Genomic DNA, 26,318 nt, shown 5'->3' on the forward strand with positions numbered 1-26,318 from the left:
CATGTGCCCCTATGCATCAGCACTCCTGTATCCTTTGGATAAATTCCTAATAGTGCTATTGTTGGGTCATAGGGTAGTTCTAGCTGTAATTTTTTGAAGACCTTCCACAGTGTTTTCCAGAGTGGCTGTGCCAGTTTGCATTTCCACCAACAATTAAGCCTCTGTCTTTTTAGTTGTCTGGCTTTTAATTTTACCTCTCATTGCTAAGTGTTTGAATTGGAGAAGGTGGTTTAGAAAGAGAACCATCCTGACCAGAAGTGCTTTACGTATTCCTGAAGCTTCATGAAATGTTGAGTCATAGACTCTGCCACTGACTAAGGTATGTGATCTTGGGTGATTCTCATCTTTTTAAGGCAGTTCCTTCTCTGTAAAATACAAATATTAATAATTAGCTTATTAAAAGTTTCAAAAATGCCAATAATCTCAAATGTAGACAGTGGTTACCTCTGGGATGGATGTGAGAAGGAATGGGTTTAGGAAAGGAGGTACCTACAAAGGCATTTGTAAAGATCTGTTTGTTAAGCTAGATGGTGGAAACACAGGTATTTACTTTATTATAATTCTTAAGCCATATAAAAATATATACTTTTTATGCATGAAATGTTTCATAATTTTTTTTAACATGTCCACACTGCCGTCATGAAGGTAAACAAGGTAACATATGAAGGTGCTTTGTAAAGAGTCAAAGTAGGGAGTAGATATTGGCATTACTTCTCCAGGCAAAGCAGGCTTGAGCTGGAACACAGACCCAACCTTTGAACAGGTTTTATTTCTATGAGGAAGGGCGGGGGGCAATAAGTTAAGGGGCTATTTACATGGAGGTGCCATGAGGGGAGCAGATGAATCTGAGTTCTCTTTCCTTTCTCTGCTTCCTGGCTTCAGGCTGCTCAAGTCCGTGTCACCTGCTCAGGCTCTGAATGATGGTGATGCAGCCATGGGAGCTGGTACAGCGCTGTAGGGATGGCTGGGCCTCCACCTGCCCACTGCTGGGGTCAAAGGTGAAGACCTTGTCGGTGCTCTCCCCGAGATCATCCCGGCCACCAAGGATGTGGACTTTGCCATCACACACAGTCACACCACAGCTCTCCTGGGTGGACAAACAGAAAGATAATCAGTGATAGCCTGGAGATCCCTCTGTCCCTGGCTGGCCAGGCCAGACAATAGCCACACAATATGAGCAGGCAGTCTAGATTGCAGAAAGGCAGGGACTGGATGAATCTGAGTTCAAGTTCTGGCTTGACCCTTAGTAAATGGCCTTAGACAAGTCACCTGCAAAATGAGAACAATAATTGTCCCTTCTTCGTAAGGTTGCCTTAACAGATAATGGGGTTAAGCAATTTAAGCATTTTGCATACTGCCAGTAACAGTGATAACAGTCACAACCACTATGATCTCAGACTCAGAGAAGCCAGAAATCTCAGGCTCTTAGAATGACTGAAGGTCAGAACTGGCAGGGACCGGCAACCCAACCACATGTCTATGTAGTCTCTTTGGAGTTTCAGGGAAGGGGACAGGAGGTGGGGGAGGCAAGGAATGCAGGGGCCAGAACAGCCAGGGCCTGGACCTCCCTGCTCTGATATTACTAAGGCAAGGGAACTTACCAAGTCCCTTCTCCACTCTGACCTCCCCCCAACAGACTACCAGCTGGTGGCCTTCAGTACAGGAGAGACTGCAGGGTCATTTAGCCCAAGACCCCCATTCAAGGCTAAAAGCACTTAGGACTTGGGTTCCATGCTCTGCCTTAATATGGCCTAACTGGTGGCCTTGGGTGAGGCCTCAACCTAAGGCTGGTCTCCTCATCCTGTGGAACACAAGGCTGGTTATCATAACGAGGACAAAGGAAAGGAATTATGTGTAACTGCCTAGCATGGAGTCCACATCCTTAGACATGGGACTTTGCTCTCCCAAATGCAACAAGTACCAAGGCTTTGCCCGGGAGCCTCTACTCACCACAGGGCTGGGGAGGACAGCCGCCTCCCCCCAGACATCTGTGCCAGGGTCATAAGTGAAGATTTTGCTCATGAGGCCTCCTACCACATAGATGGTGCCCTCAAGGGAGACAGCCTCGAGACAGCACTGTGAGAAGGGCGCCGGTGATCGCAGGCTCCACTGGTCCTCCTCGGGGTCAAAGCACTGCACCTGAGGGGCAGGCAGAGGGGCTGTGGTGAAGCTTCACCCCCCCCCTCCCCCGCAACTGCCTTACTGCCCACATCCTCCCACCTCTCTGGCTAGGGGGACTCATTCAACACATTGCCTGTGTCCACCAGGCCTGAGCTAGCATCTGGAAGAATAGAGGAGACCCACCGGCCCTGCCCTCAGGGGTGCTGAGTCTGATTCCACATTCGAGCCTCAGCCCTGGACTCCTCCCTTTGTCCAAAGCCGCCTCATCCTTCAAGGTCCAGGAAAGGTCTGTGTCCCACGAGGTGCAAGTGCCATCTGCACCAGTGCTGGAGAAGGCCCTCAGAGAGCAGGCCCCCAGTAGAGATGCATTTCTTGTTGCAGACATTGTCAACCCTCTTCCTTCCTCCTAGTGCTCTGAGCTTCCAGCTGGGCTGTCCTGGCAGTCCCCATCCCTACAGCTGTCCACAGGCTGCCCAGCACCACCAGTGTGTACAACACCTTCCACAGTTTCTGAGGGCTTATCCTACCTCCGTGTTCACCTTTACTCAGTTTCCTCAATTGTTTACTTGGAGACCCCTGGAATGGCTTATAACAAATCAGTGCTGCACAAAAGGATATTAAAGGGCAGTTCCCCCAGCCAGCCCCAGGAGGGTGGGGGTGGGACAGGGTGGGAATAAGGAGGGATGAGGGATCCTAGTTTTTGAAAGATTCAGGTCCCAGAACCACAGACTTGCGAGACCATCCTCACAAAGGAAGGGAAACAGAGGGAGGAAGCTGCTATGAAGATTAATTTTTATTCACAACGTAAATGTTCAGCAACAGAAAATTTGGTTGATAGACTGGTTCTCCACCTAAAGAACTACTGAAATGGTGGCTGTGAAAAGCATGTGGAAATCTGCTTACATTTAAGTGAGAATAAAAAGCAGAATGCAAAATTTTACTAACAGAACACAAAACTAAAACAAAAAAAGATTCAGAAGAAGCCTGGAAGGCAATGTACCAAAATATTAATGGTAGTTATCCTTTGGTGGTAGGATCATGGGCGATACTTTTCTGTTTCTCTGGTTTCTAAATTTTCAGTAACGTGTGCTGGCGGTTGTTTGAACGGAGGAAAAATTATTTTCAGTAATCCCATCCTTGCCCTCAATTTTTAAAATGTATGAAACCACTGTGGCACCAGGTAAAAATACTCAGGTGACCTTGGGGTCATCCATCTCTCTGAACTCACTTCCTTGCCTGAAACAAGGTCACTTCTCAGGGTTGGTGAGAGTGAGAAAATGGACGAGGACATCAAAGTGCCGGTTCTGCGCCTGGCACACAGCACACTTCCAACGCCCCCTCTGTGCCCACCTTGTTGGTGCTGACTCCGTCTTGTCCGGCACCCCCGATCACGTAGATTCTGCCGGCGCAGGCCACCACTCCGGCCGAGCTCACGGCCTCGGGGAGAGGTGTAGCAGGTGCCCAGGTGTTGGAGAAGGGGTCATAGCGTTCTACGCTGTGCAGGCGCCGAAGGCCATCGAAGCCGCCCACCACAAACAGCTGCGGATAAGGACAAGCAAGGGTGAGGTGCCGCGGCCACTTTGGCGGGAGTCAAAGCTGTCTGCTTGCCCGCCCCACGGTTCCGCTCTGTGCAGAGAAACTTTCTCAAGACCCACACTGGGTGCTTCCCGGCACTGTGGGCACCTGGGAGGCCTCCAAGCACTTACCAAACCTCCCTGAGCACGTTTCCTCTGTTAACTGGGGATAATGTCAGTCTCTGGGTGGATACTAAATTCGTAAAATATCTGGCATCAAACTGATACTTAATAATAATAGCTAATAATTTATTGAGTTTATCAACTCACTTCACTGATCCTAAGAACTTCTATTTTCTTTTCTGAATTTGGGATGTAGCTTACAAAGATAGCAGATTTTTTTCCTTTTTTTTTTTTTTTTTTTAAGTGGCAGAGTCAAAATTCAAACCTAGTCTGTTTGGCCCCAGAGCCCACACCTTTGATCCCTGACCACTAGGCTGTACTATTATGGTGAACAGTATTAGCATTAGCATTATTATGTAATTTCAGGCAAGTATCTTTCCTTTTTGGTGCCTAAGATCGCTTCTTTCAAAGAGTGTCTTAGAGGGCCTTCCCCAAGTAGTCCATTGATCTGTACCTTGGTCCACCAGGCAGCAGCTGCTGTGTGTCCCTACCTGCCCCTGCATGACTGCCATCTTATGCCTCCACCTGCCCTTGAGCAGCGAGGCCACCTTGATCCAGGTGTGCAGAGGGGAGCTAAACATCCACACGTCACGGCTGTTAATGTGGCCTCCTAGGGAAAGAGAAGCAGCTGTTGACCCCAAGCCCTCTTGCCCCAGCACCCCTAAAGACCTAGAAATAAGGGCCCCCAGATGCAAAGGAAGCATTAAGGGTAGACAGCAGGAAGGACTCCCCGCACTGTGCTGGTGTGAGGCTCTGGGCCTGTGACCTGGACAGTGTGCTCTGAATGAATGGTGGGAAGGTGTGAGTTAGGACAAGGGACAGGAGTTTTGATGGGAGAGGCCTGAGAGACTCAGGGAGGGGGAGCTGATTTTCACTGGGTGCCTTATGGTGGTATGCCAGGCTCTGTGCTCAGGGAAGCAGCGGGGGGGGGGGGGGGGGGGGGGGGAGAACGCTTAGAACTCAAATAGACATGAGTGCAAAGTGTGCCCAAGTGTCAGGAAGCTGATGGAGACAAAGGGAAAGCAGAGTCACCTGCGCTGAGATGGGGAAAGGTAGAGTGTGACCTAGTAACCCTGCCTTATTTCTGCCTTTACCTTCACACGATTTCATGTCTGTTCTCATCCTTCCATGAGGTGTTAGGATTATTGTACCCAGTTTACAGACAGGAAACTCAGATGCGGCTTAGAAACCAGGAATGTACCGCTGAAGACCACACAGCCTTTCATTCCAGATCACAGACCAGAACCAGAACTTCTAGTCCCTGAAGCTGAGCACTGGTATGTCCTACGGGCCCAGGCCCCAGGATGCAGGCGGTGGACTCTCCTTCCCTGTTCTCCTGGAGTTACTGACCAGGGACTCACCTCTGAGGAGCAGCCTTCCCAGGGTTGGAATCACACTAGTGACAGGCTCTGCAGACGTACATACCACTTCAGGCAATAACCGCAGGTTATCAGGAAAGGCCTGCCCCAATTTTGCAATTGGAGATTAAAACAAGGGACCAGCATGAGAGGCAAAGAGGCCAATCCTGTGGGGGTGCCACTGCCTGCCCTCACCAGAGACATAGACGTCATTGCGCAGAGCACAGGCGGCAAACTCTGAGCGCGTGTAGCCTGGGAGGCTGGGCAGAGGGGTCCAGCGCCGGCTCTCTGGATGGTAGGCATCAGTGAAGGGCAACTTCAGGAGTCCCTTGCGGTCACAACCGCCGACGACCACGATCACTTCAGCTAGGTCCATGAATCTGGCAGGGTGATAAGCCCAATGCCTGTTAACCCGCACCCAACTCTCGGCCTTCTCTCACCCTCTCGATGACCACACTGTACTGACCTGCCCTTCCACGCTCTTTTGTCCTCCAGCCCCATGCTGGACTCTGTCACCTCCAACCTCCTTTCCAGCTATTGATGGAAGAGTGTCACACTAATCCCTAACCCCAATCTATTGACCTCTAAATTACAGAGAAAGAATCTTTACAGAGCCCTTACCTAGAAATGTTACTTCATTCAATCCTTATGATAATCTTATTAGGCAGGGATTACTACTCTTTTTGCAGAGGAGGGAACTGAGGCTCACAGATTTTGGCTTGCCAGAAGTCATGGCAATAAGTGAGAGAGCTGGAATTCAAGCCCAGGTTGGGTGCCACTAACTCATTCTCTTCATCCCTTTCTGCCCTTCATCCTTAATGAAGACTGCTGACTCTGCTGCCTCCCTCCTACTATAATCACCTAAACCCATTCCCTAATTACTAATTCCTTGGACCAGGCTACACACCCTTTCAGCAAAGCATTCTCCCCTCCCACTAACCAACTCCTCAGGCTTTTGACCACACCAGAATTTCCAAACCAAGCCACCCACTTCCTACCTAATTCTTTGACAAACACTGCGCATCTTCTTTGTACCAGGCCCTGAGCTTAGTGTTGGAGACACAGTGTGGGAAGACAGTGGCGTCCTGTCTTCTATCCCTGGGAGGGTGACAATCTTGACTACTCCACGCAAAGTCTCCTGGTTTGGCCCTTCCAGGGGTGGGAGTAAGCCTCTTATTTTTTTTTTTTCAAGACCTATTTATATCCCTTACTAGGTTGAGCTCTCGGAAGTAAAATCTATTTCCACCTACTCCCAAGTCCCAAGCACCCAGTACAAGACCCGCACGGAGGAAACACCCAGAATTACGGATGGATGGGCAAGACAAAGGATGTGTACAAGTTGTTAGATCCCCGCCTCTCCCTCATTAGATCATGGACTCTTTCAAGGGTAGACAGAATTCCCAATATCAAGCCCATGAAGTGTGTGCTGAATGCATGACCACATCTCATTCCAGAGGCACGATTACGTGATTGGATTAAAGAATGCCACAGGACTGAGTGGTTGTAGAACAGAAGATGAGAAAGGGTGGAAGGCAAGGGAATGGGGGTTGGGGGGTGAGGGGGGTGGGGGGGCGAGGGGGGTGGGGGGGCGAGGGGGGCGGGGCGTACCTCCGCGGCCGGGCCCGCAGCGCGCCAGCCTCGCAGCCAAGGATGAAGCAGGCGCGGGCCTCGAGCAGCAGAGGGCGGCACTCGCGGTTGGCCTGCAGCAACTCGTCGGCCTCCACCTTCTCCAGGAAGTAGGCGGGCGCCAGCAGGGGCAGGCGCACGTGCTCCAGCAGGCGCCGCAGTTGCCCGCGGCGGGCCGGCGCGTCGTGGCGCACCCAGCGCATGGCCGCCTCGAACACGGCCTCCTCGCGCGCCACGCCCAGCGCCGGGTCGGCCAGCAGCGCCGCCACCTCGTCCGGCGCCAGCTCCAGGAAGTCGGCGTGGCGCGCCACTTCGACGAAGGCCTGGCGCAGCACGCGGCCGCAGCGCTCGGCCAGTGAGGCGAGCGAGAAGGCGGCGGCCACGCGACGCAGCGCCAGGCTGTTGGCGGCGCGCAGGCGACCCTCGAGGAAGCTGGCGCAGGCCTCGCGCAGGCCCGCCACGCCCAGCCGCTCTGCGAGCGCCAGCACGGCGGCCGCCTCGTCCTCAGCGCGCAGCCGCACGCCCGCCCCGTACACGTAGTCAAGCACCACGGCCAGAGCCGCCGCCGCCACGCCCGGCGCCTCCGAGGCCACGGGCACCACGGCCAGGCCGCGCTCCGGCTGCCCGGCGGCGAACAGGCTGCGGAAGTAGGCGCTGCCCGCGCTGAGTGCCGCGCGGTGGCACGGAAAGTCGCGGCCACCGGCGCGCAGCACCACGTCGGTGAAGGTGCCGCTCAGTCGGTACGCGTTGAGGGTCTGCAGAAGGCGCTGCGCGTGGCAAGAGCCGGCGCACGGCCCCTGGGACCCGTGCTCCGACTCCTCCAGCACTGGACTCTCCAGCATCCTGCCAGGTAAAGAGCACAAACAGCGTCACAAATCCACCCGGTTGGGCCTGGCGTGAGGGCCGGAGGCCCCTCGCCCGTCTATTCCTTGGTCCCTTGGCTGGTTTGCTCACGCAGGTGTGCATGGATGTAAGGCGTGTGCTTTCATTTGTTCAGCTGCTCCTCATTCCACTCCTCCACGCAGAGCCCTAATGGCTGTAGTGATCTAGCCCCTGACTACTTGAAGGGCTGGGCCCTGCCTTAGCTGTATCTCTTCCCCTTCGCTTACCCACTTAAGCCATTTTACTCTTTCTCATCTTTAGACTCGTTAAACTTTTTCTTTCTTTTTAAAAAATGTTTATTTTGAGTGAGTGAGAGAGAGAGAGAGAGGAACAGAGGGTCTAAAGCAGGCTCTGTGCTGACAGCAGTGAGCTGATATGGGGCTCGAACTCATGAACTGTGAGAGCATGACCTGGGCAGAAGTCAGACGCTCCACGGACTGAGCCACCCAGGCACCACGAAACTTTTTCTTAATATCAGCAGGAGACAGATGGTGAGCTCTCAGATGGGATGATTTGAGGAGAGTCTAATAAGGAAAGGGATTACAAGGAGTGTGGGAGCCGATAGCCAACTAAACCCAATTGAAGGGGAGTCTGGGAGGGTGTTCCTATGGAGGCATCTTCAGACTAAGAAGCATAGGTAGAATCAGCCAGGGGAAGGAAGGCAATGCAGGGAGCTTGTCTCTATTTAGAAAAGAACTTTTGCTAAGGCCCGGGGAGGAGTGCCGGAGGCTAGGGCCCAGCTGAGAGGGAAGTTGGCCCTCTCTCTAGTGAGTTCTCTCCATGTTTTCAAGGAAGCACTGTGGGGAAATAGAGCTAGCTCTAAGGGCTGATCCGGGCTCTAACCCTGCCTCTGTCACTGACTCACTGTGTGAGCTGTGCAAGTCACTCCCCTTCAGTTTCCTCTTCTGAGATGGGATCATAGTGCCTACTTCACAGGATTGTTGTGACTTTGTGACTATTAAGGGGAATTTAAAAAGTGCTAGGTACATAGTACAAACTCAGCTAACATTTCTTCACATGTTTTTTTTTTACATGAGAGGAAGGAAGCACATGTGTTAGTTGCTTTTATGTTCACAATTTCATTTGATCCTTACAACCCTGAACATTTCTTTAGATGCCCCTGCCCTTCTTTAAGTCTCATAAGGAAACAAACACACAGGGAGTCAGACTTTCAGTGGTTGCTGTGAGGATCGAAAGAAAGGTGTGTGTGAAAGCACTGTGCAGACTGAAGGGCCGCACTGGGCTGGTTGTAACTTGGCCATTATGAACATACAGTCTGTGCTTGCACACCTCCAGGGACAGGGAGCTCACCGCACGAGGCTACTTGCCCTGGAGGTCAAATCTTGCCCAGTGTTAGTCTGGCTTTCACTGCTCATGCCCCGGTCATCCTTGGTGGTGGATCCCCTGTCTCGGGATTACAGAAATGGGCTCCGTGGTGGGCAGGGTCCCAGGAAGCTAACTGTGCCCAAGGAGAGGGGCCGGGCCCTGCACCCACCTGGCTCCGGTCTCTGCATGCCTAGCTGCTCAGCCACACTTGGCAGGGCTGGGGGATGTCCTGGAGCAGCCCAGGATCAGCGGAGGGAGGTGAGAGGTCAGCAGAGCACGCTGCCCCCATTCCCTTCTCTGCAGGCTGCTGGCTAAGAAGGCAGCCGCCTCCTGAGCTGAGATCCAAGAGGGCAGGTCTCCTCAGGGTAAGGGGGGACTTGTCCCGGCTGCACGAGGGGCTGCCTGGTGGGGCAGGGAGGGAGTCCTCTCCTGGGAAGCGCGCCAGTGCTTTTGCATCTTTTCATTTGTTCTGCAGCTGTCTACTGCGCTGGGACATCAGACTCCATTTCCACCCTGGAGATTCCCAGTCTGGGGGCTGGAGGACACCCGTTGCAACGTGGAAGGTAGGGATTCCCAGGCAGGGCCCTGTCGGGCATTCTCCCTCCCCAGCAAAGGATCTGGGCCCCTCCAGACAAGGATCCTGCTGCCAACTAAGAGATCCAGCCTCTAGAAGTTGACATGCTACCCTGTTCTCGTTCACACCCACACCCACAAACACACACTCAGACTTTTAGACACGACACAGCCTTGCCGCGAGGGTCTGAGTCCCCGGATGTACCTGGAACTTACCTGGCCATGCCCTCACCCTGGTGCTCTGCGCTGCTGCTCTGGCGCCGACCCCTCCTGTCTGTCCTGCTGCCGCACCCGGCAGTCTCGCTCCACTGTCCTTGCTGCTCTGCCTGGACTCCCGCTCTGCCTCAGCTGCAGGAGGACAAAGGGGCCGGACGCCAGGGGGGAGGGGAACAGAGAGGGGGAGGAGGCGAGGAGGGGATGCTGGGCTTTTGTTCCATTCTTGGACCGGCCCAGGGACGGAGGGAGGGGAGGAAGGAGGCGAGAGTAAGCGTGGCATTGACTGTCCATACATCTCAGGAATCGTACCTGAATTGGGGGTGACTGGCACTGGCTGCACCCCTCAATAAATGCATGGATGTGAAGGTGTGGGGGAGATTGCCCTAGGGAGCTGGGGTGTAATTGGGTGGTTGTGAGCGTACAGGTGTTCCAGGGTCCCTGTATGCAAGCGTGGGAGTGCATGGGGACGTGGTGACTGTGTGGCACCGGGGTGGGTGATTGTGTAGCTGTAGGTGTGACTAAGCATGTGACTGCATAGCTTAGAGGTCTCCCGTTTCCCTCCTGCCTCTGTGTGGTTCTCCCTTATCTGTGTTCCTGCCTGACAGCAGACTTTGTCTTATCGGACTGCAGGTGTCTGGTCGTCTGCCTGGTGTGTCCGTCTTAGTGTCCATCTCTAAGTGATTGTTTCTGGGTTTGACGTGGATCTATACAGGAAGAGGGCTGTGTCTTGTGGACCGTGTGTGTCCTATGAGTTGAGGTGTTTTTCAGCAATGTACGCGCCTCGGAGGGGACCCAGTGAGGTGGGACGTGGTGGTACCGAGCAGGCCTGGTTGGTGGGGATGAGAGGACGCAGCTTTGGGCTGGCCTGGCCTCCTGGACACCGAGGAGGCAACCCCGTAGGCTGCCTCCACAAGGGACCACAGGGCCTAGTGTTTGAGAGGCGGGTGGGGAGATTTGCCTTTCATGGAAGAGGATAGCTACCGGGAGGAGGTTGCTTTGACAAGAGCCTGGATAGGCCCAGGGCGCTTGGGGTCTGGTCCTGGAACTGCTGTGACTTGCCCTGCGGCCCGAGGCAGACCCCTGCTCGTCCCTTGGCTCAGATCTTCATCGTGGCAGTAGGAATGCTCCCAGTTCCTGCTCCTCCCCTCTCAATGGGTTGCTGTGACGCTCACGAGGGGGTCTGTAAGTGAAAGCCACATGCCATGTGGAGTCAGTGAGGCCTGGGTGCCACAGGAATGTGGCCCAGCCAGCTCAGGCAGGCAAAGTTTGTGGAGGGAGCTGGGATGGCAGGGGTCACCATGATGCTGGCCAAGTAGGTGTCCTGGGGGCAGGGCAGAGTCTGTTCCCAGCATCCCATGCCAGGGAATGGTCTGTCTCCCTTCCCCCTAAGAAAGGAGTGTGTGTTGCTCTGTGTCAAAGGTTATGAGAAATTCTGGCACCTTTTCTTTTTTTATGTTTATTTATTTTCAGAGAGCACGAGCAGAGGGTAGGGGCAGAGAGACAGAGAGGAAAGAGAATCCCAAGCAGGTTCCACATTGTCAGTGCAGAGCCTGATGTGGGGCTCAATCCCACGTCCCTTAGATCGTGACCTGAGCCGAACCTAAGAGTTGGACACTTAACCGATTGAGCCACTCAGATGCCTCTGGGTCACCTTTTATCTGAACTTGGGAAGGATGGCCCTGGAGCAGGCTCACCCAGAGGAGGCTGTGCCCCTGAGGTCCAAGCAAAGGAAGGAGTGGGACAGGGAGGGGCCCTGTCTCCAGTTTCCCTGTGAACAGGACAGTCAGTCTGTCCTCCACAGACCAGGGGAGGATGTGGGGATGGCATCAGGAGGGTGGGGTTCTCAGGAACTCTTCAGGTCAAGGGACAGCAGCCAGCACTGACCACAAGCTGCAGGCTCAGCTGAGCGTGGAGATGGGAGTGGCCATCTGCCCACCTAGGGGATGGCCTCTATCCTGCCTCCGTTTTGGGGGATGAGGGGAGGCAGCTGGACGGCCTCTGCAATGGGGAGGTGGGTACAGCATAGGGCCCCAGTGAGAGTGGGATGCTGACTAGCTGTCCCACTCCGAACTCCCAGCAGCCTCCACCTGCTCCTGAAGGCTTTGGGAGGTCTCAGGTTGCCCGAGTGTGGCCATGAATCTGCCAGGGGGACTGACTGGACAGGAAAGGGCTGAAAGGAAAGGTCAAATCCACTTTCCTGGGTGGGCCTGCCAGAGGCTGGAGCGGTTACTGGGACATTTTGGGTAGAGCAATGTGCCCCATCCCTGACCTGGCTGTTCAGGATTTCCCTTATACTTTGTGCCCAGGGAAAGGCAGGAGCTGACCTCTGTCTCGGAAAGGGATGCACTTGGTAGAAGTTCAGTAGGAGGAAGGGGGTGTGATTCCTCTCACAGTTCCCAGAGGGTGGTCCTAGAGGTTAATGTGGGGGGCCCAGTCTGGATTCCAGAATTGGGGAGGGCTTTCTTTTCCTTTCTTCTAAGAAGGTACCAGAATTGCTCAGACCCCAATAATTCTGTCCAGAAGAGATACATCCCTTGGCTCCTAGGAAGCACCTCAGAAAGCCTCCATATGGTTGTGAGGGGACCTCTAGTTCCACCACCCAGGAGGCCTCCCCCTCTGCCTTGCCATTCCTGGCTGGTTATGGAAGGCACGTGTAAGCTCTGGGGCCAGAGCTTAGGTGGGAGTCTGCCTCTGCCCATTTTAGGCTGTGTGGCTTTGGATGGGCACTTTACTGCTCCAGGACCATCTCCCCCACCACAGTATGGGGATACTGGTCCCCAACCCCAGGGCCATTAACCCCTGGTGTCATGGTGACGCTGGGTAGGGGCCCAAGTACCCTGCCACTCTTCCACTCATTTCTGAAGATGGTTCCTCCTTTGGCCAAAACTGAATCCCAAACCCAGGAAGTTCTATCCCTGCCCTCCCACAGACCGTTCAGAGACAGCACATGTCAGGATGGCAGCTTTAATCATAGTGGCCACGGCTCTCAGGCTTGCTCCACTGTAGGCCTCCTTGGCCATGCCTAGAACGCTCTTCCCAGGTGGCCACTGCCGAGTGGCCACTGATGTGGGAACCTGAGGCTGTGCCAGTCCGCAGATCCCTTGGGCCTATGCCACCCTGCCCTAGAAGCCGGTTGGACACTAGAGCAAGGGACAAAACAGCCCTAGGCCTGTTCTCCTGGCCGTCTCCAGCTGCTCCTGGGACATGGCTCAGTCCCTCTCCTGAGGCAGGGCCCGTGGTGGTAGGAGGCTGGTTAGGGAGGAGTGTGTCCACCACGGCAGGCTTTCCTCCTGGGCTGGACCTCCTTGTGCTTTGAGACGGATGTGAAGAACAGCTGCTGGGGGCAGAGGCCCAGCCCAGGCCCTCAAGGCAGGAGCCACACAGAGAAGTCGGTTGCCTCAGCATAAACAGGAGGATGGACACACGTGGACATCCACATCCTCAGCTGCCACGCGGCCCAGCAGTGACCCATCAGAGCTTCCAGATCAGGATGCAAGGGAAGGCCTCCAGGGGAGGACCAGGCCCTGGGCCCCAGACTTCCCAGAGCGAGCCCCAGGCCCGCAGGGGCCTCTGTGAGGCTGGAGTTCTGACCCAGCTGGGCCTCAGGTGAGAAGGGAGCCCCCTTCAAGGGGAGCTGTGGCTGACAGGAGGCTGGAGCCAATGAGGAGGCCGTGGAGCCAGCTCACAGAGCACTCCAGGTCCAGACATGCTTCTGCCAGCTCTCTTGGGTCCCCTGGTCTCCACGTTAGGTGCTGGCTGGGACAGACAGGTCTTCAGCTAACGCCCACTCCGGTCTGTGAGAGTCTTGGTGCGGCTGCCACTCCCTCGGTTATCCTTAGGGGTGGGAGCGCTGTTGGCATACATGTCATAACTGTTGTCTGAACATACAGAGAGCTCATCGGAGATCTCCATGCCGTCGCTGATCTCTGTTGGGCCAGAGGGAGGCAGAATGTGAGTAGGGAGAAGAGGGGTCAGTGAGGATGGCTGGCAGTTGCAGGGGGAAGGGTAACTCTCAACAGCTTCTGATCAGACATTTGGGGGCTGATGAAGTCACTGTGTTCAGGTTTGGCATTGAGGTTGGCATTCAGGGCCCTCCTCGGACTCTGCAAACACTCTGGCCACACCCCATCCTCCTCTCCCTTCGAACTCCACCTTCCAGCCACAGAAAGCTATCTGCACCCTCCTGAGCTTGGTGCTCATGTGTTTACTCGGGGCCTTTGCACATATTGGTCCCTCTCCTAGGAGAGTCACTCTCCTGGTCACTCCTAGGAGTGACCTCCCCATCAGTACTTCCTTTTCTTAAAATATGGCTCAGTTTTTCTCATCTCTGTTATTATGGTCCCTTAAAAGCCTCCCCTGAGCCCCCCAAGCTGGGATGGGGCCGCCTGATGTCCACCTTAGCCTCTGCTTCCCCCTGCCCCATCACATCCTGTACTGTCACTATCTGTGGCCCCCACCAACTGAGTACTTCAAGCACGGGGTGAGGTCTGGGCGTCTGTGTCCCTACTGCCTGGCACAACACTGGACATAGAGCAGAGGCTCAGGAAAGGTCTGCTGAGTGGAGCTGAGCCCACCCTGACGGGACTCAGGGTGCCTTGGTGAGGATGAGGGTCTCCAGAAAGGACCTCTCAACCTAGAGTGAGCAGGGTGGCATGAGGACTGTGGCTGGCTCCTCAGAATCTGTTCTCAGAAGGTGCTTAATGAATGCGAGTGTCCTTTGACACTGAAGGAGAGGTGGGGCCCTGGATGGGCAGAACCTTACAGGCCTAGAGACTGACCTCTTGCTTTCCCTTCATTCTGTCTACCCCTTCTGACTTCGCTGGGCCAGGCTGTAGGAGCCTAGGGACCCCAGGTGCCTTTGGCCCTTCCAGGAGCTTCCCAGTGTGGCTAGAAGGCTGTGGCCAACAAGGGGAGGCCCTCTAACCCAGCCTTGGTGCTCAACCGAGAAGGCTCCCAGGAGACAGAGGTCTTTTAAGCCAAGGGGGGAGTAATGTAAGTGCCCCATAGGCAAGAATCTGTAAATCCTAAGCACCTAAAACAGTGCCTGGCAATCATTGGTTGAAGGAATGAATAAGTAAAGGGAAGAATGAATGAATGGATGTTCACACAGTCCTGGGAACAATCTTCCAAACCAGTCACCCCCACTGGGGTCTCCTTTGTTCAGGCTGTGTTTACCAAGCACACTTCTGGGCCACGCGTGGTGCTGCCCCCACAAGCACCTTGTAAGGGGGGTGCCAGTCCGTTTTACACAGGAGGGGTCTGATGCCAATGTGCCCTGGTTCACACTCTAGTTGGGGATAGAGCTAGGATTTGAGCCCCAATCCATCTGGCTCCTAAAAATCCCTCAAATCTCTCCTCTGTGTTCCCGCACCCAATCTTGCACCTGAATTTCTGGTTTCCTTGCCTCCAGCTTCCCTCTCGAGTTCACCCTCCATGCTTGTTACAGGTGGAATTGTGCTTCTTCCCCCAAAATTCATATGTTGAAAGTTCTAGCCCCCAGTACTTCACAAAAGGTAAGAAAATAAGGTGGTTGCAGATGTTAAGATGAAGTCATTAAGGTGGGCCCTAGTCCAGTATGCCCAGTGTCCTTATGAAGAGATGAAATTTGGACACATGCATACTGGGAGAACCATGTAAACACAAAGATGACCATGTACAAGTCAAGGAGAGAGGCCTGGACCAGATCCTTTGCCCACGGTCCTCAGAGTGAACCAACCTTGCCAACACCTTAAATTTGGACTCTGGCCTCCAGAATCAAGACTATAAATTTCTATTATTTACACCACCAGTTTGAAGTGCTTTGTTACAGCCCTGTTGTAACAGGGACAGATCTGCCCATCACCCAACTCTGCTCTCAAAATGGAGCCCAAGCTCCTGACCACACATTCATGGCCCGAGTGCTCCCCGCCTCCCGTGCCATCTTGGGGTGAGCGAACCCAAGGCTGCCCCCGCACACCATACAGAATGATAGTTCTTGGTACCCGAGTAAGCCGTCCCCCCTCACTACTTCTGAACATATGCTGTTCCTGCCTAAATACCCTTCCTTCCCTCTGCTTGGTCAGCTCTCACTTCAACCCACCACCCAGACCCTCCTGCTCATCTGTCCCATTTCAGCTGGGCCGCCTCCTTGTACAATGGGCCCCAAAACCCTCAGAGAGCTCTGACCACTCTTCTCTGCACCCCACTCTGGCTCAGCACACCTGTTGAGTTCTAGTGACCCCAGTTTTCTATGTATTTATTCTTAAAGCTGCCTCCTCCATCAGACTGGGAATTCCATCAATGGGCTGGCAGCAAGCAGAAGTGAAAAATCAATATCTGTGGTGTATAAACCAGGCAAAGGAGGGAGAGCCTTAAAAGCAGACTCCCCTACCCCCACCCCTGCATGTGCCTTTGTCCACCAGCCCGAGGGCTAACTGCCACAGGGCTTGGAGTTGATGACAGCATGCGGAGGAGTGCATGTTTCTGTATGTGTACATGATGCTGGGTGGACATATGTTTGTGCTGTGTCCCTGGCTGTATGTGCTGCATGTGAATGTGTGCACGCATACTCGAGTACGTGCTGGGGTGGAGGTAGCTGAGCCCACTGCCTGTCTCAACCTGCAGGGCTGCACACCTGAGAAGATGAGCTTCTCCTTCATGATGCTGACGTCCCGGCTGGTCCGGAGCACCGCAGCACTCAGCATGATCTGCTCGGGGTTGTAGCTCCGTATGCCACCCAGGCGCCACCTGCAGAGATGGGCACAGGTCCTTCCCCACCCTACCTCAGAGCAAGGGTCCTGCCCAGTTCCAGAGTCTTCTCTGGATTGGGCCTGAGAGACCAGCAGGACTCTTATCTGACTAGAGATGGGGAAACTGAGGCTCAGAGAAGGGCTGGAGTCAGACTGCGCTGACTCAGCCAAGGCTCTGCTGCCTCCCTCTAATCCCCGGAACACTCGCTCAGCCCCCCTTGCCCAGGAAGATGGTTTGTGGGGTTGGTGAGTTCTGTTTCGGGTGCTTGCAGTTACACATTGACCTTTGGGGTAAATGGGGGTGAGGGAGCTTAGCAGCCCTGATTGACGAGCCATCTGTGGGTTGCACACCAGTCTCCGGGAGTCCCGGCTGATGCATCATCCAGCTCCACCATCAGGCCAGACTGAGTGAAGTCAGTGGGGAGCCCCCCCCGCCGCCAGTGAAGTGAAAGAGGGGCGGGAGGGGAGGCAGTGGGGGGGCTTGTCTTCACAGGTTCAGAGGCAAGGGTGTCCAAGTGACTTGGGTGAGCCAGAGGCTGCTCTGCTCCGACAACCCTAGGAGAGTGGCCTGTTTCCTCATGGGAGGCACAGGCTAGATTGGGCATTAATCCCTCTGAAGGCAGAGGCAGGAATGAGGTGTGGGATAAAATTAAGCCAGTGGGCAAGAGGTGGGGCTGTACGGGGTGTGCAGGGGCCAGGAAGGGCTGGGTAACTCGGCCTTCTGTGCCCAGCCCACAGCAGTTTTTGCTATTGCGATACCTCTGAACCAGCCCCAAATCTCTGGTCTCTGAACTTATGACTTGTCCTGCAAACTAGACAGAAAGACTCACCGAACCCCCACCCTCATTCCCACCAAGAGAAGCAGGGGGCAGCTTGGAAACAAGTACCCAACCCCTTGGGCGCTGAGCCCAGCCAGGGTGGGGGGTGCAGCCCAGACTCCATGAGACATCAGTTGTTTCCAGATGGGGTCAGCACAGCAGAAATGGACAGACAGGTGGACAGGCAGATGGGCAAATGAAAAGGACAGACAGACCAGGGGAAAGCAGGAAGCAGAGGAGAAGGCAGCCTGTGTTCTGGCTGGGCTGGCTGCCCTACATGTCCTTGAGGGCAGCGAAAGATCTCTTATCTGCCACTGTGTCCCTGGCATCAACCTCAATGCCTGCTGTGTGGAGGGTGCCCATAGTATTGGTTCCGTGAGCAAATGGAGGAAGGGGGCCTGCAGGGCATGATATTCTCCCTCAGGGTCCCCTCCTCCATAATTCCTCTCCTGATCCCCAGGAAGACAGTGACACGACCCTGGCTGGATATGTCCATCCCAGCACCTGAGCCACCCTGGCTGGCGACCACCCAGCACACCGGGGCTCCGAGGGTGACGTCCTGGCTCCTCACTGTAGGCCCAGCACAGCCCCAGCACATGTGGATGTCTGCTGGCTGAGAATGAAGGAAGGGCCAGGTATGTGTCCCTTTGCTGCCTCAGCCCCTCAGCCCGGGAGCAGCGTGTCCTCTGGAAGCTGGTCAGTGAGGCTGTCTAAGGCAGGAGGCCCAAGGCACTTGGCCTAGGTGAGGGCTTGGAACCCAGGACCTAGGACTCCTGTTGGAAATTAACATTAAGCTTAGGAGGAAAGTGGCAGGTCGGGATCGCTGCAGCCAGGCACCTCGAGGACAGGAAGCTCAACCACTGCAGGGTGCCCCCTGGGGAAAGCAGGGAGGCCGTGTGTATAAGGTGGGGGGGTAGGAGTCACAAAGTGAGAGAGACACAGAAAAAGATAAACAGAGGCAAAGCCAAGAGTTGGGAAGGGAGGGATAGAACTTGGTAGGTTTGCACCGGCTAGTGGTGAAGGCCCCTGCGAGTGCCAGACTTGGTGGGGGGAGGGACGGCCAGGCACAGCCCCTGCCCAAAGGGAGCCGCTTCGGTGCTGAGAGAGGCCAGGCCAGCAAACCTGCAGGGAAGTGTGGGCTCCCGTCCACAGAGACAGCGAGGAGGGACACACCGGGCAAGATGGGGAGAGAAGGGAGGGTTGTGGGGGAAAGACGGAGGGCAGGGGACAGGAGGAGGCTTCAGGCGAGGGGGAGGTGTCTGGGAGGGTGACCCGCGAGGGACCCTGACCCAGGCACCGGCTCAGTGCACGGCAGGTTCTCAGAGGGAACTGGAGAAGGGGGTGGAGAAGGGGGTGTCAAGGAAGAGGGAGAAAGAGGAACAGGAGAGGAAGACCACACCAGAATTACCTGATCAAGTGATAGCTGTGAGATGCCAGAGTGCAGCAGAGAGGGGGGTGGGGAGAGAGAGGAGGGACATGCGCCGGATCAGAGCGGTGTGTGACAGAGAGAGAACGTCAGTCAGGAACAGAACGGCCAGTTGCTGTTTGGGGCTGGTTTGGGGCCCCTGCCTGGCCCTAAACCCTCCCCCAGACCAACCCCACTTCCCCACAGCAGCCACCATCCCGGCTGCTGCCCCGACCGGCAGGAGGTCTCCAGCACGGCACACCTGAGTGCCGGTGACAATCCAGGCCCCGGGGACCAGGTCAGGACTCGAGCCAAAGTCCACATAGCAAACCATGGCAGAGCTTGGCTGGCTGTGGGCTCCTAGGCGGGTACTTGTTCCGGGAGCCCCTCAGCTCTGGCTGAGGAGGACGGGCTGCGGGCCACTGGGCAGTCCTCCCTCCACCCTGAACAGGCTGCCTGGGCAGGGCTTCTCCTGGCCCTGGACTTGGGGAGGTCTGACTGGCTGAGGTGGGGGCTTGCCCGCTGTGGGGCAGGGAAGGCTGTGGAAGGGCGTCTGGGCCTACTCACTTCTGCAGCACGAAGATGCCAATGATGAGGCTGAACGAGATCAGGTCCGCGGTGACCCACATGAGACAGTACTCGTCTGGGGGCTGTGGACAGATCGGGGCCGCTTTTCAGTCCTGGCCGGTCCATACCGGGGCCCCAGGCTGAGGGTCCATATGGGCAGGAGGACCCCACTCACTATCAGGGATGAGCTGGGCGGGTCCAGAGGGGGCTTCAGGGCTTGAGATGATATTTTGTAGGAGTAGGCGCTGAGCACTGTGGGCCTCTGTGTGTGTGTGTGTGTGTGTGCGCGCGTGTGTGAGTGTAGGATAAAAAGTTCTGTGTGGGGCGCCTGGTGGCTCAGTTGTTAAGCATCTGACTTCGGCTCAGGTCATGATCTCAGTCTGTGAGTTTGAGTCCCACATCAGGTGAGCATGTGCCCCACTTCTCTCTGCCCCTTGTGGGATTCTTTCTCCCCCTCACTTGTACCCCCCTTTCTCACTCAAAAAACCAAAACCAAAAAAAAAAAAAAAGGTCTGTGTGGCATTCAGGGCAGAGGTGGCATGTGTGAATAAGCCTGGCGGGTTTGTGTGCTTACAGGGGGCTCCAAGCAGAAGCTGAGTAATGAAAGACAAATAGCTGAATGTGAGGGTGTAAGTGACTAGTAGGTACGCAGCGGTGCATTGGGCATCTGTGCCAGTATGAGATGACGTGTGTCACTGCAGGGTGTGGAGCGAGGGGCTGCCCCCAGGGGGGCCAGGGAGGGCGAAGCCTCCAGGGCAGCCAGGCCTTGATGTCAGGTAACTGAGGAGGATGGGTGGGGCTGGACAAAGGAGCACTTCTTGCTGCCGGTCAGCTCCTGTCGCCTGACACTCTGTGCACACTGCTGCGGCGGCCGGTCGGTGAGGTGCTGCTTCCCAGCAAAGCCTCTGGAGGTTTGTAAGGACCACGGGCAGGCGGACGGACGTGACCATCCCTAACCTAGACCTGATTACTTGACGCTGACACTGTCTCAGCCATAACAAGACCCTCAGACTGGCCGTCAGGTCCTCAGGGAGGTGGCGGTGGGGAGTTGGGCTCCCCCCCGCCCCCCGCCCCCTGTGGCAGAGCAACTGGAGCTCAGGCCAGTCTGCAGGGGACCGACCGACCACTTGAAAACTGGTGTTACTGGTGTATTCTCAGAGCAGCTTTTACATGTTTCCTGTCTGTCCTGTTGTTACCCTCCTTTCCTAATGCCTTCCCTTTCTTTAAAACAAAATACAACAAACCCCCAAAACCCAACCCCCCAAGTAGTAATTTACTTCTCTGGGGCCCTTACATGATGTTTTTCTCCCTGTGGGTTGGGCCCAGGTTCTTTCCACACCCCCCTCACCTTAGTGCAGACCCCAGAGGCCATGATCTTCCTTTTGCCTCAAGCCCAGGCCCCCCACCATGCACTGCCCCCACCCTTGAGATCTCACCGGAGAGCCCTGAGCATGGAGCCTACCCCCCAACCCTGAGCCACAGGCTCTCTCTACACCCCCAGGTGCCCTCTGGACCCCTCCCCCCACAACAATTTCCCAACTTACCATGATCCAGAGAGGGGAAGGCACCTGGGACAGGGCATGGGAGTTGTCGGAGGTGACAGACGGGACCCCCGCGCACCACAGCAAAGAGAAGAGCCACGGTGCATTGACTGTGTAGAGGTTCACGCTCAAGTTCCAGGATGCATAGTCCCTGTGGGGCAGGGGGATGGAGGCTGGTCAGCCCTCAGACTGGGGACTCCAGGCCCGTAAAGCATGTCCCCCTCACGAATGTCCTGCCACCCCCACAGCTGGGGCTGGAGAAAGGGGTCTGCACGCCCAGAAGACCAAGCCAGACCAAGCCCAGCTCCCCCTGATGCTCTTGGCCTCTGCTGTCTGCACCAGGAGCTCCTGTGAGCCAGCCTCCGGAGGGGGGGTGGGGGGATGGACACCTGAGCTCCTGGCGGGACACTTGAGTGTAGCGCAGATTCAGCCTCTGGATGTGGCCTCTCCGCAGGCTGGCAGCTGCCTCCTTGGAGCCCGACGTCTGTTGGAAGCCAGGAGCCACCTTCCGCACGAAGGGCCTCTGCCTGTTAGGCAGCCACATGACCTGCAGGCGGGAGGGGGGCAGCCTCAGCTTTCTCTTCATCAAATGGGGTTAGAGCGTCTACCGCCAGAAGGCCCTGGAAGGTTTCAAAGAGCCGGGACCTGGCACACAGGGGAGCTTACGTGTAATCATCACTATGGGGGTCAGCCTGGTCCCCGCCCAGGCTGTGAAACTGCTCTAGCAACAACTCAGGGAGCTTCCCCTGGAGACCTGTCATGACAAGACTGACAACCCAGGCGTCAGTCACTCTGTAGGATGACACCAGTTTAGTGTGCTGCCATAAACCGGTTTGGAATTCCTCTGATCTCCAAGTGTTACAGCACAAGGATGCGGGCAGCGCTTCATGGAAATGACTGTCCCGGAGAACCTGCTCGCACCCCTTGTACATTTTAAAGGACTTTGTTTCCCTCTTGTCTCCACAATGACCTGGTCAGGAAGGCAAGGGGCACACTACCCCCATTCTACATATGTGGAAACTGAGGTCTGGACAGGGGTGCAGTGACATTACGCTGCAGTCCTCCTGCAGCCAGGCCAGGGTTTTGGGGGGCGCAGGGCTGGGCTGCTATGCAGGGCCTGACCTGGTGCTGGGGGAAGCCAGAGCGCAGCAAGGCCTCCAGCGTGATGTTGAGGAAGCTGCCGCGGTAGGGGTGTTCCCGTGGCGGGTCACGCAGATTGAGCAGCAGCGTGGCATTGCCCTTGGCCAGCTCCAGGAGCTCTGCTAAGCTGCAGATGGACTGGTTCTGAGCCTCCCTGTGGTCGGAGGGTGACAGGGAGCTGGCCGTCCAGAAGGGATCCGTCTGGCAGAGAAAGGGACACACATGGCTGCCTCACCAGCCCCTTGGGGCCTCCATGTGCCTTCTTGGCTACTGAGCACGGAGACCCCCCCCCCCCCCCCCCCCGGTGCCTACTGCGGCGCGGCTCAGGTAAATTGATAGCTGTGGCCCTGTGGGGGCACTAGAAGACTGCGACCCTAACTTTTCTGTGCCACACCTGTTTACTGAAAGAATCAGTTGCTTGGAACTTATCCCAGACCCTAGCATATTTCTCCTTTAGTAGCATTTCACCCCAGGGAACCGATTTCCCTCTAGAGTTTGACTGTTAACATCACCACCATCAACTTTTTCTGATGGGGGAGACAGAACCAGAAAAGGCAGTGACAACCATGAGATCAGGGCTTCAGTGGCCAAAGCCAAAGCAGGCCACTGACCAGCCTGGATGTGAGTCACTGATGCTAGCGGTGGGGGCTAGGTGTCATCTGAGCTGATGACCGGCCCCAGCCCTCTTACTCCATGGGGTCCCCGCCTCTACTTTCCATGCCTAGGACTGGGACAGGTACAGCCAGACCTTCAGGAACCACTGGCCAGCATTGAGCCTCTGCAGGATGGTCCAGTTCAGCATGGAGGCGGGCCTGCGGGCGAGCTCCGGGAACAACTCCTCCACGTTGGTGGTGCGCCGCAGGGTGGTGTCATGCATGAGAAAGGGCACGCCGTCCAGGCTGCGGGAAGGTGGGGTCCCCACGTCACTGTCCGCCCAGGGTCCCTCACCTGCCCACCAGTCATCCCCCTACCAACACATGTAGGCTTCTTCCTACCCACTTCTACAACCCCCATGACACCCAGGCAGGCTTTGCCTCTCTCTGGACCTCAGGTTCCCTGTCTGCACAGGGAGGACAGGGGACTGACAGGTGACTCCTTCCGGCTCTCTGTGAGGGTCAGATGGGGTTAGGGGCTGATGAGGATGGAGGGCTGGGTCTATTCTTTTAGCAACCTTAGTAGATAGGTACTACCTCGTTTGATGATGGGGAAACTGAGGCTGGGAGAGGGAAGTACCTAGCTCAAGACCCACTAGCCAGTAAATGGTAGAACCTGACTTAGAACCCAGGCCATGTGATGCCATACTACAACAGTACAAATGCAGGCGCCTTTGACCTTCCCCCTTCCCACCATCCTAGTCTACCCAACTGGAGCTGCTGATACCACATATCATGTCTTAGTGTGACACAGTAAAAGGCACCTGAGCCCTCCTTCCTCAAGGCAATTTACCTCCATCTGCTAGAAGGTTTTGGTACACAATTCTGTGGTATCTACACTGGGACCAGATATCTACGATATCATACCCTCATGCATGTGATGTCCTTATTCACTACACAACCCGTGTAGCTGTACATGGCAGCCCTGCCTCTTTCCTCAGAGATAATCTGTTGTGAGATGGGTATGAATTCTTCTTGACCTTTCATGTTAACACATACTTTTAAAATCTACATGTCGAAAACGTAGAAATCGGTTTCTGTGGTCTTGTAAAATAAAATTGACATCACAGTGAATATATCACTCTGCAGCATGCTTATCCCAGCCATCGGTGTTTGAGCTCCACTTGCTGAGCCACTCAGATCTAGTCTTTCCTTCAGGTGGATCTGCGGCAGGACTCCAGGTCCCACACACTCACCCCTGCTGGAGCCAAGAGCAGCTGCTTAGTTCCCTATTTTATATCCTGGCATCTGGCACAAACAGGGTGTCGGCCCTGGGCGAACCATCCAAGCCCCCTCTCTGAGGCTCTGGGACCCGAGGCTCCTCCAGCAGGGTCCCGGATGTGGATGCGGCAGGGATGAGGGGACTGGCAGTCCTCCTGACCCCCACACCTACCTGATGGTGACATCAGCCTGTAGCCCATACAGCTTCTGCTCGAGAGCCTTCCGGAAGGACATCAGCGTGTGCTCTGGGGCCAGCTGGGCAGAAAGGGAGAGCCGAGATTTAGCTGATGAACACCTCCCCAGCCAATCTAGAACCTTCCGTGTTGGGAGGCTGGAGTAAGTCTGGTTCTAATTCCAACTCCTCCCAGTAGTAGCTGTGGGACCCTGGACACCCATGCAGCTTCTCAGAGGTTTGGTCTCCTCATCAGTGAAATGATGCCTGCCTCACGTGGCGGTGGGGTGGGGAGGAGGCAGAGTGGTTGGTTAGTGTTGATGTATATAAATGTGGGGGTGCGAGGGCTTTTATACGGTCCTCTGCCTCGTCAGTCTTGGGCTGGACTGCAAGCCATGTTTCCTCCTGGTTATACCTGGAGTCTGGGTGGAGATCCCAGAGGGGGAGAGGGGAGGGGACACAGGATGGCAGCGTTTCCATAGAATGACCCGTTTTGTCATCCATACAGCCATGACAGGCCCATCCCCAGACTGTTACATGGATTAAAAGCCCCTAACCATGCTGCCTGACGTACAATAAATGCTTAATAAATGACTACTACTAATCCTGTAGCGTACACATCAGAAAACCTGGGTCTAGCCCTGGCCCTGCCATAAACTAACTTTGTAACTGCTGGTGCATCTCTTTCTCCTATGGACCTCAGCTTCCCCATTTTCCCCTTGGGGGTATATATCCATTGTTCTCTGAGGGTCCTTCCAGTTGGGAGAGTTGGAGGTTGAAGTCTCCCTCCCTAGTTCTGTCTTGCCTGAAGGCTCTGTCATACCCTTTGTTGCCACTGGGGGTCACCACCATATCGGGGATTGGGCTAGGACCCAGTGCAGTGGGAGTGGGAAGGAGCAGCTGGACTTCCCAGTCGCCTCACCTTCTGCACCTTGGATTTTTTAGCTATAAAATAGGCTAATGTTATCAAGCTCACAGGTGAGATAAGGGGCATCAGCAGTCTCTATAACTGAGTTCCTTTCTTCCCCTTTCCCTGGGGCGGAGCAGTTTTGGGGGACATGGCCACCTTCCCCAGTCAGGTGTGCTGTGTGGCCCCACCCAGAAGTGGGACAAGGCCACAGAGGCATCTAGAGACAGGTGTGACCTCAGTGGAGTGTCTGCCCAGCTCACCTCTAAACGTCCTGCCGCCAGACCTCCCACAAGTGGCTGCCCAGGAGGTGCTCCTTTGTGGGCTGAGGCTGCTGCAGGTAGACTCAAGGTAGACTCATCGTGGACACAAAGGAGCACAGTGGGGTTGGGGGGGAGGCTACAATGGCCTCTGGGGTGCAGGGGAAGTGACTGGGAAGGGCGGAGTCTCTTTTCCAGAGGCTTTTGAATCTGCGCTCCCAGGGGTAGGTGCTGGCCTGGAGAGGGAAGCAGGGAAACCTAGCCCTCCCTGGCCAGCCTTGGGACTCCAGGAGGGCTCCAAGAACCATGTGGGATTTCAGGGTGAATTCTTAATCCCTACCTGCCTCAGGCCTAAGCTCAAGTGGGGTTCTTTTGTCAGGAGTGTGTATGTGAGGGTTGGCTGTCACAGACTCAGGTGGGCAGGCCACTGCAGTTAAAAGTCCTGACTTTAGGGGCGCCTGGGTGGCTTAGTCGGTTAAGCGTCCGACTTTCGCTTAGGTCATGATCTCGCGGTTCGTGGGTTCGAGCCCCGCGTCGGGCTCTGTGCTGACTGCCAGCTCAGAGCCTGGAGCCTGTTTCAGTCTGTGACTCCCTCTCTCTCTGACCCTCCCCTGCTCATGCCGTCTCTCTCTCTCTCTCTCCTAGAAATAAATAAAACATTAAAAACAAACAACTAAGGAGCTTACAAATATGTTGCTTTGTTTAAAAAAAAAAAAAAAAAAAAAGTCCTGACTTTGGAGTTAGTCTGACCAAATATTAAAGACACACACGCACACACAGGTGTACCCACAGAAGAACCATACAGCCAAGGGCACACGGACACACTAAGACAGCAAGGTGCACTTGGGCTTATCACACACAGATGTGTGGATCCAGACTCAATGATACACACAGGTGTAGACACCGACCCGCATGCATGCACAGTGACACATGGAGCTGTGTCAGATGCTCGTGCTATCCCCTCAAAAGCCACCCAGAGGATGCAATCAGCCGGATGCACAATGTGGGAAATTCTACAGGACAAATGACTCCGTTTCTTTGACAAATAAACAGCATATGGAAAAAAGGGAGGGGATTCTTCTCTACTAAAGGATACCTGGGAGACCT

The 26,318-nt window shown here is 55.3% G+C and overlaps 2 protein-coding genes and 1 long non-coding RNA gene across 7 annotated transcripts in view; 1 reads left to right on the top strand and 2 right to left on the bottom strand.

Annotated features, from left to right (window-relative positions):
• Window positions 1-749: 749 nt before the first annotated feature.
• KLHL35 (kelch like family member 35) lies at window positions 750-9,822 on the bottom strand. 2 transcript variants are annotated; one of them, XM_039228732.1, is made up of 7 exons: window positions 9,800-9,822; window positions 6,785-7,645; window positions 5,372-5,556; window positions 4,310-4,428; window positions 3,472-3,660; window positions 1,951-2,139; window positions 750-1,087 (listed from the first exon to the last, which is right to left on the bottom strand). In XM_039228732.1, the coding sequence occupies exons 1-7, from the start codon at window positions 9,805-9,807 to the stop codon at window positions 899-901; spliced, it is 1,740 nt and encodes a 579-aa protein (XP_039084663.1). In that variant the 5' UTR covers window positions 9,808-9,822; the 3' UTR covers window positions 750-898. The 2 variants fall into 2 exon arrangements, with proteins under 2 accessions (XP_039084663.1, XP_039084662.1); XM_039228731.1 differs by lacking the exon at window positions 9,800-9,822 and having other exon boundaries at window positions 6,785-7,648.
• On the top strand, window positions 7,563-22,807 carry LOC120229613. The gene is made up of 4 exons (XR_005527787.1): window positions 7,563-7,652; window positions 9,486-9,573; window positions 17,806-17,980; window positions 22,724-22,807. It is a non-coding gene; the product is annotated as an uncharacterized LOC120229613 (long non-coding RNA).
• GDPD5 (glycerophosphodiester phosphodiesterase domain containing 5) overlaps window positions 12,748-26,318 on the bottom strand; it is an 85,319-nt gene continuing 71,748 nt past the window's right edge. For all 4 annotated transcript variants that reach the window (XM_039228727.1, XM_039228728.1, XM_039228729.1 and 1 more), the window contains 8 exons: window positions 24,045-24,127; window positions 22,747-22,897; window positions 21,981-22,199; window positions 21,248-21,405; window positions 20,862-21,009; window positions 19,318-19,400; window positions 16,413-16,525; window positions 12,748-13,725 (listed from right to left, as the gene is read on the bottom strand). In XM_039228727.1, coding sequence (XP_039084658.1) covers window positions 13,577-13,725; window positions 16,413-16,525; window positions 19,318-19,400; window positions 20,862-21,009; window positions 21,248-21,405; window positions 21,981-22,199; window positions 22,747-22,897; window positions 24,045-24,127 — 1,104 coding nt within the window. In that variant the 3' untranslated portion in view covers window positions 12,748-13,576. The remainder of the gene's footprint in view (window positions 13,726-16,412; window positions 16,526-19,317; window positions 19,401-20,861; window positions 21,010-21,247; window positions 21,406-21,980; window positions 22,200-22,746; window positions 22,898-24,044; window positions 24,128-26,318) is intronic.

The sequence above is a fragment of the Hyaena hyaena genome, unplaced genomic scaffold, assembly GCF_003009895.1.
Source record: "Hyaena hyaena isolate Hyena2069 unplaced genomic scaffold, ASM300989v1 scaffold_34, whole genome shotgun sequence".
In the NCBI taxonomy this organism is placed as follows: Eukaryota; Metazoa; Chordata; class Mammalia; order Carnivora; family Hyaenidae; genus Hyaena; species Hyaena hyaena.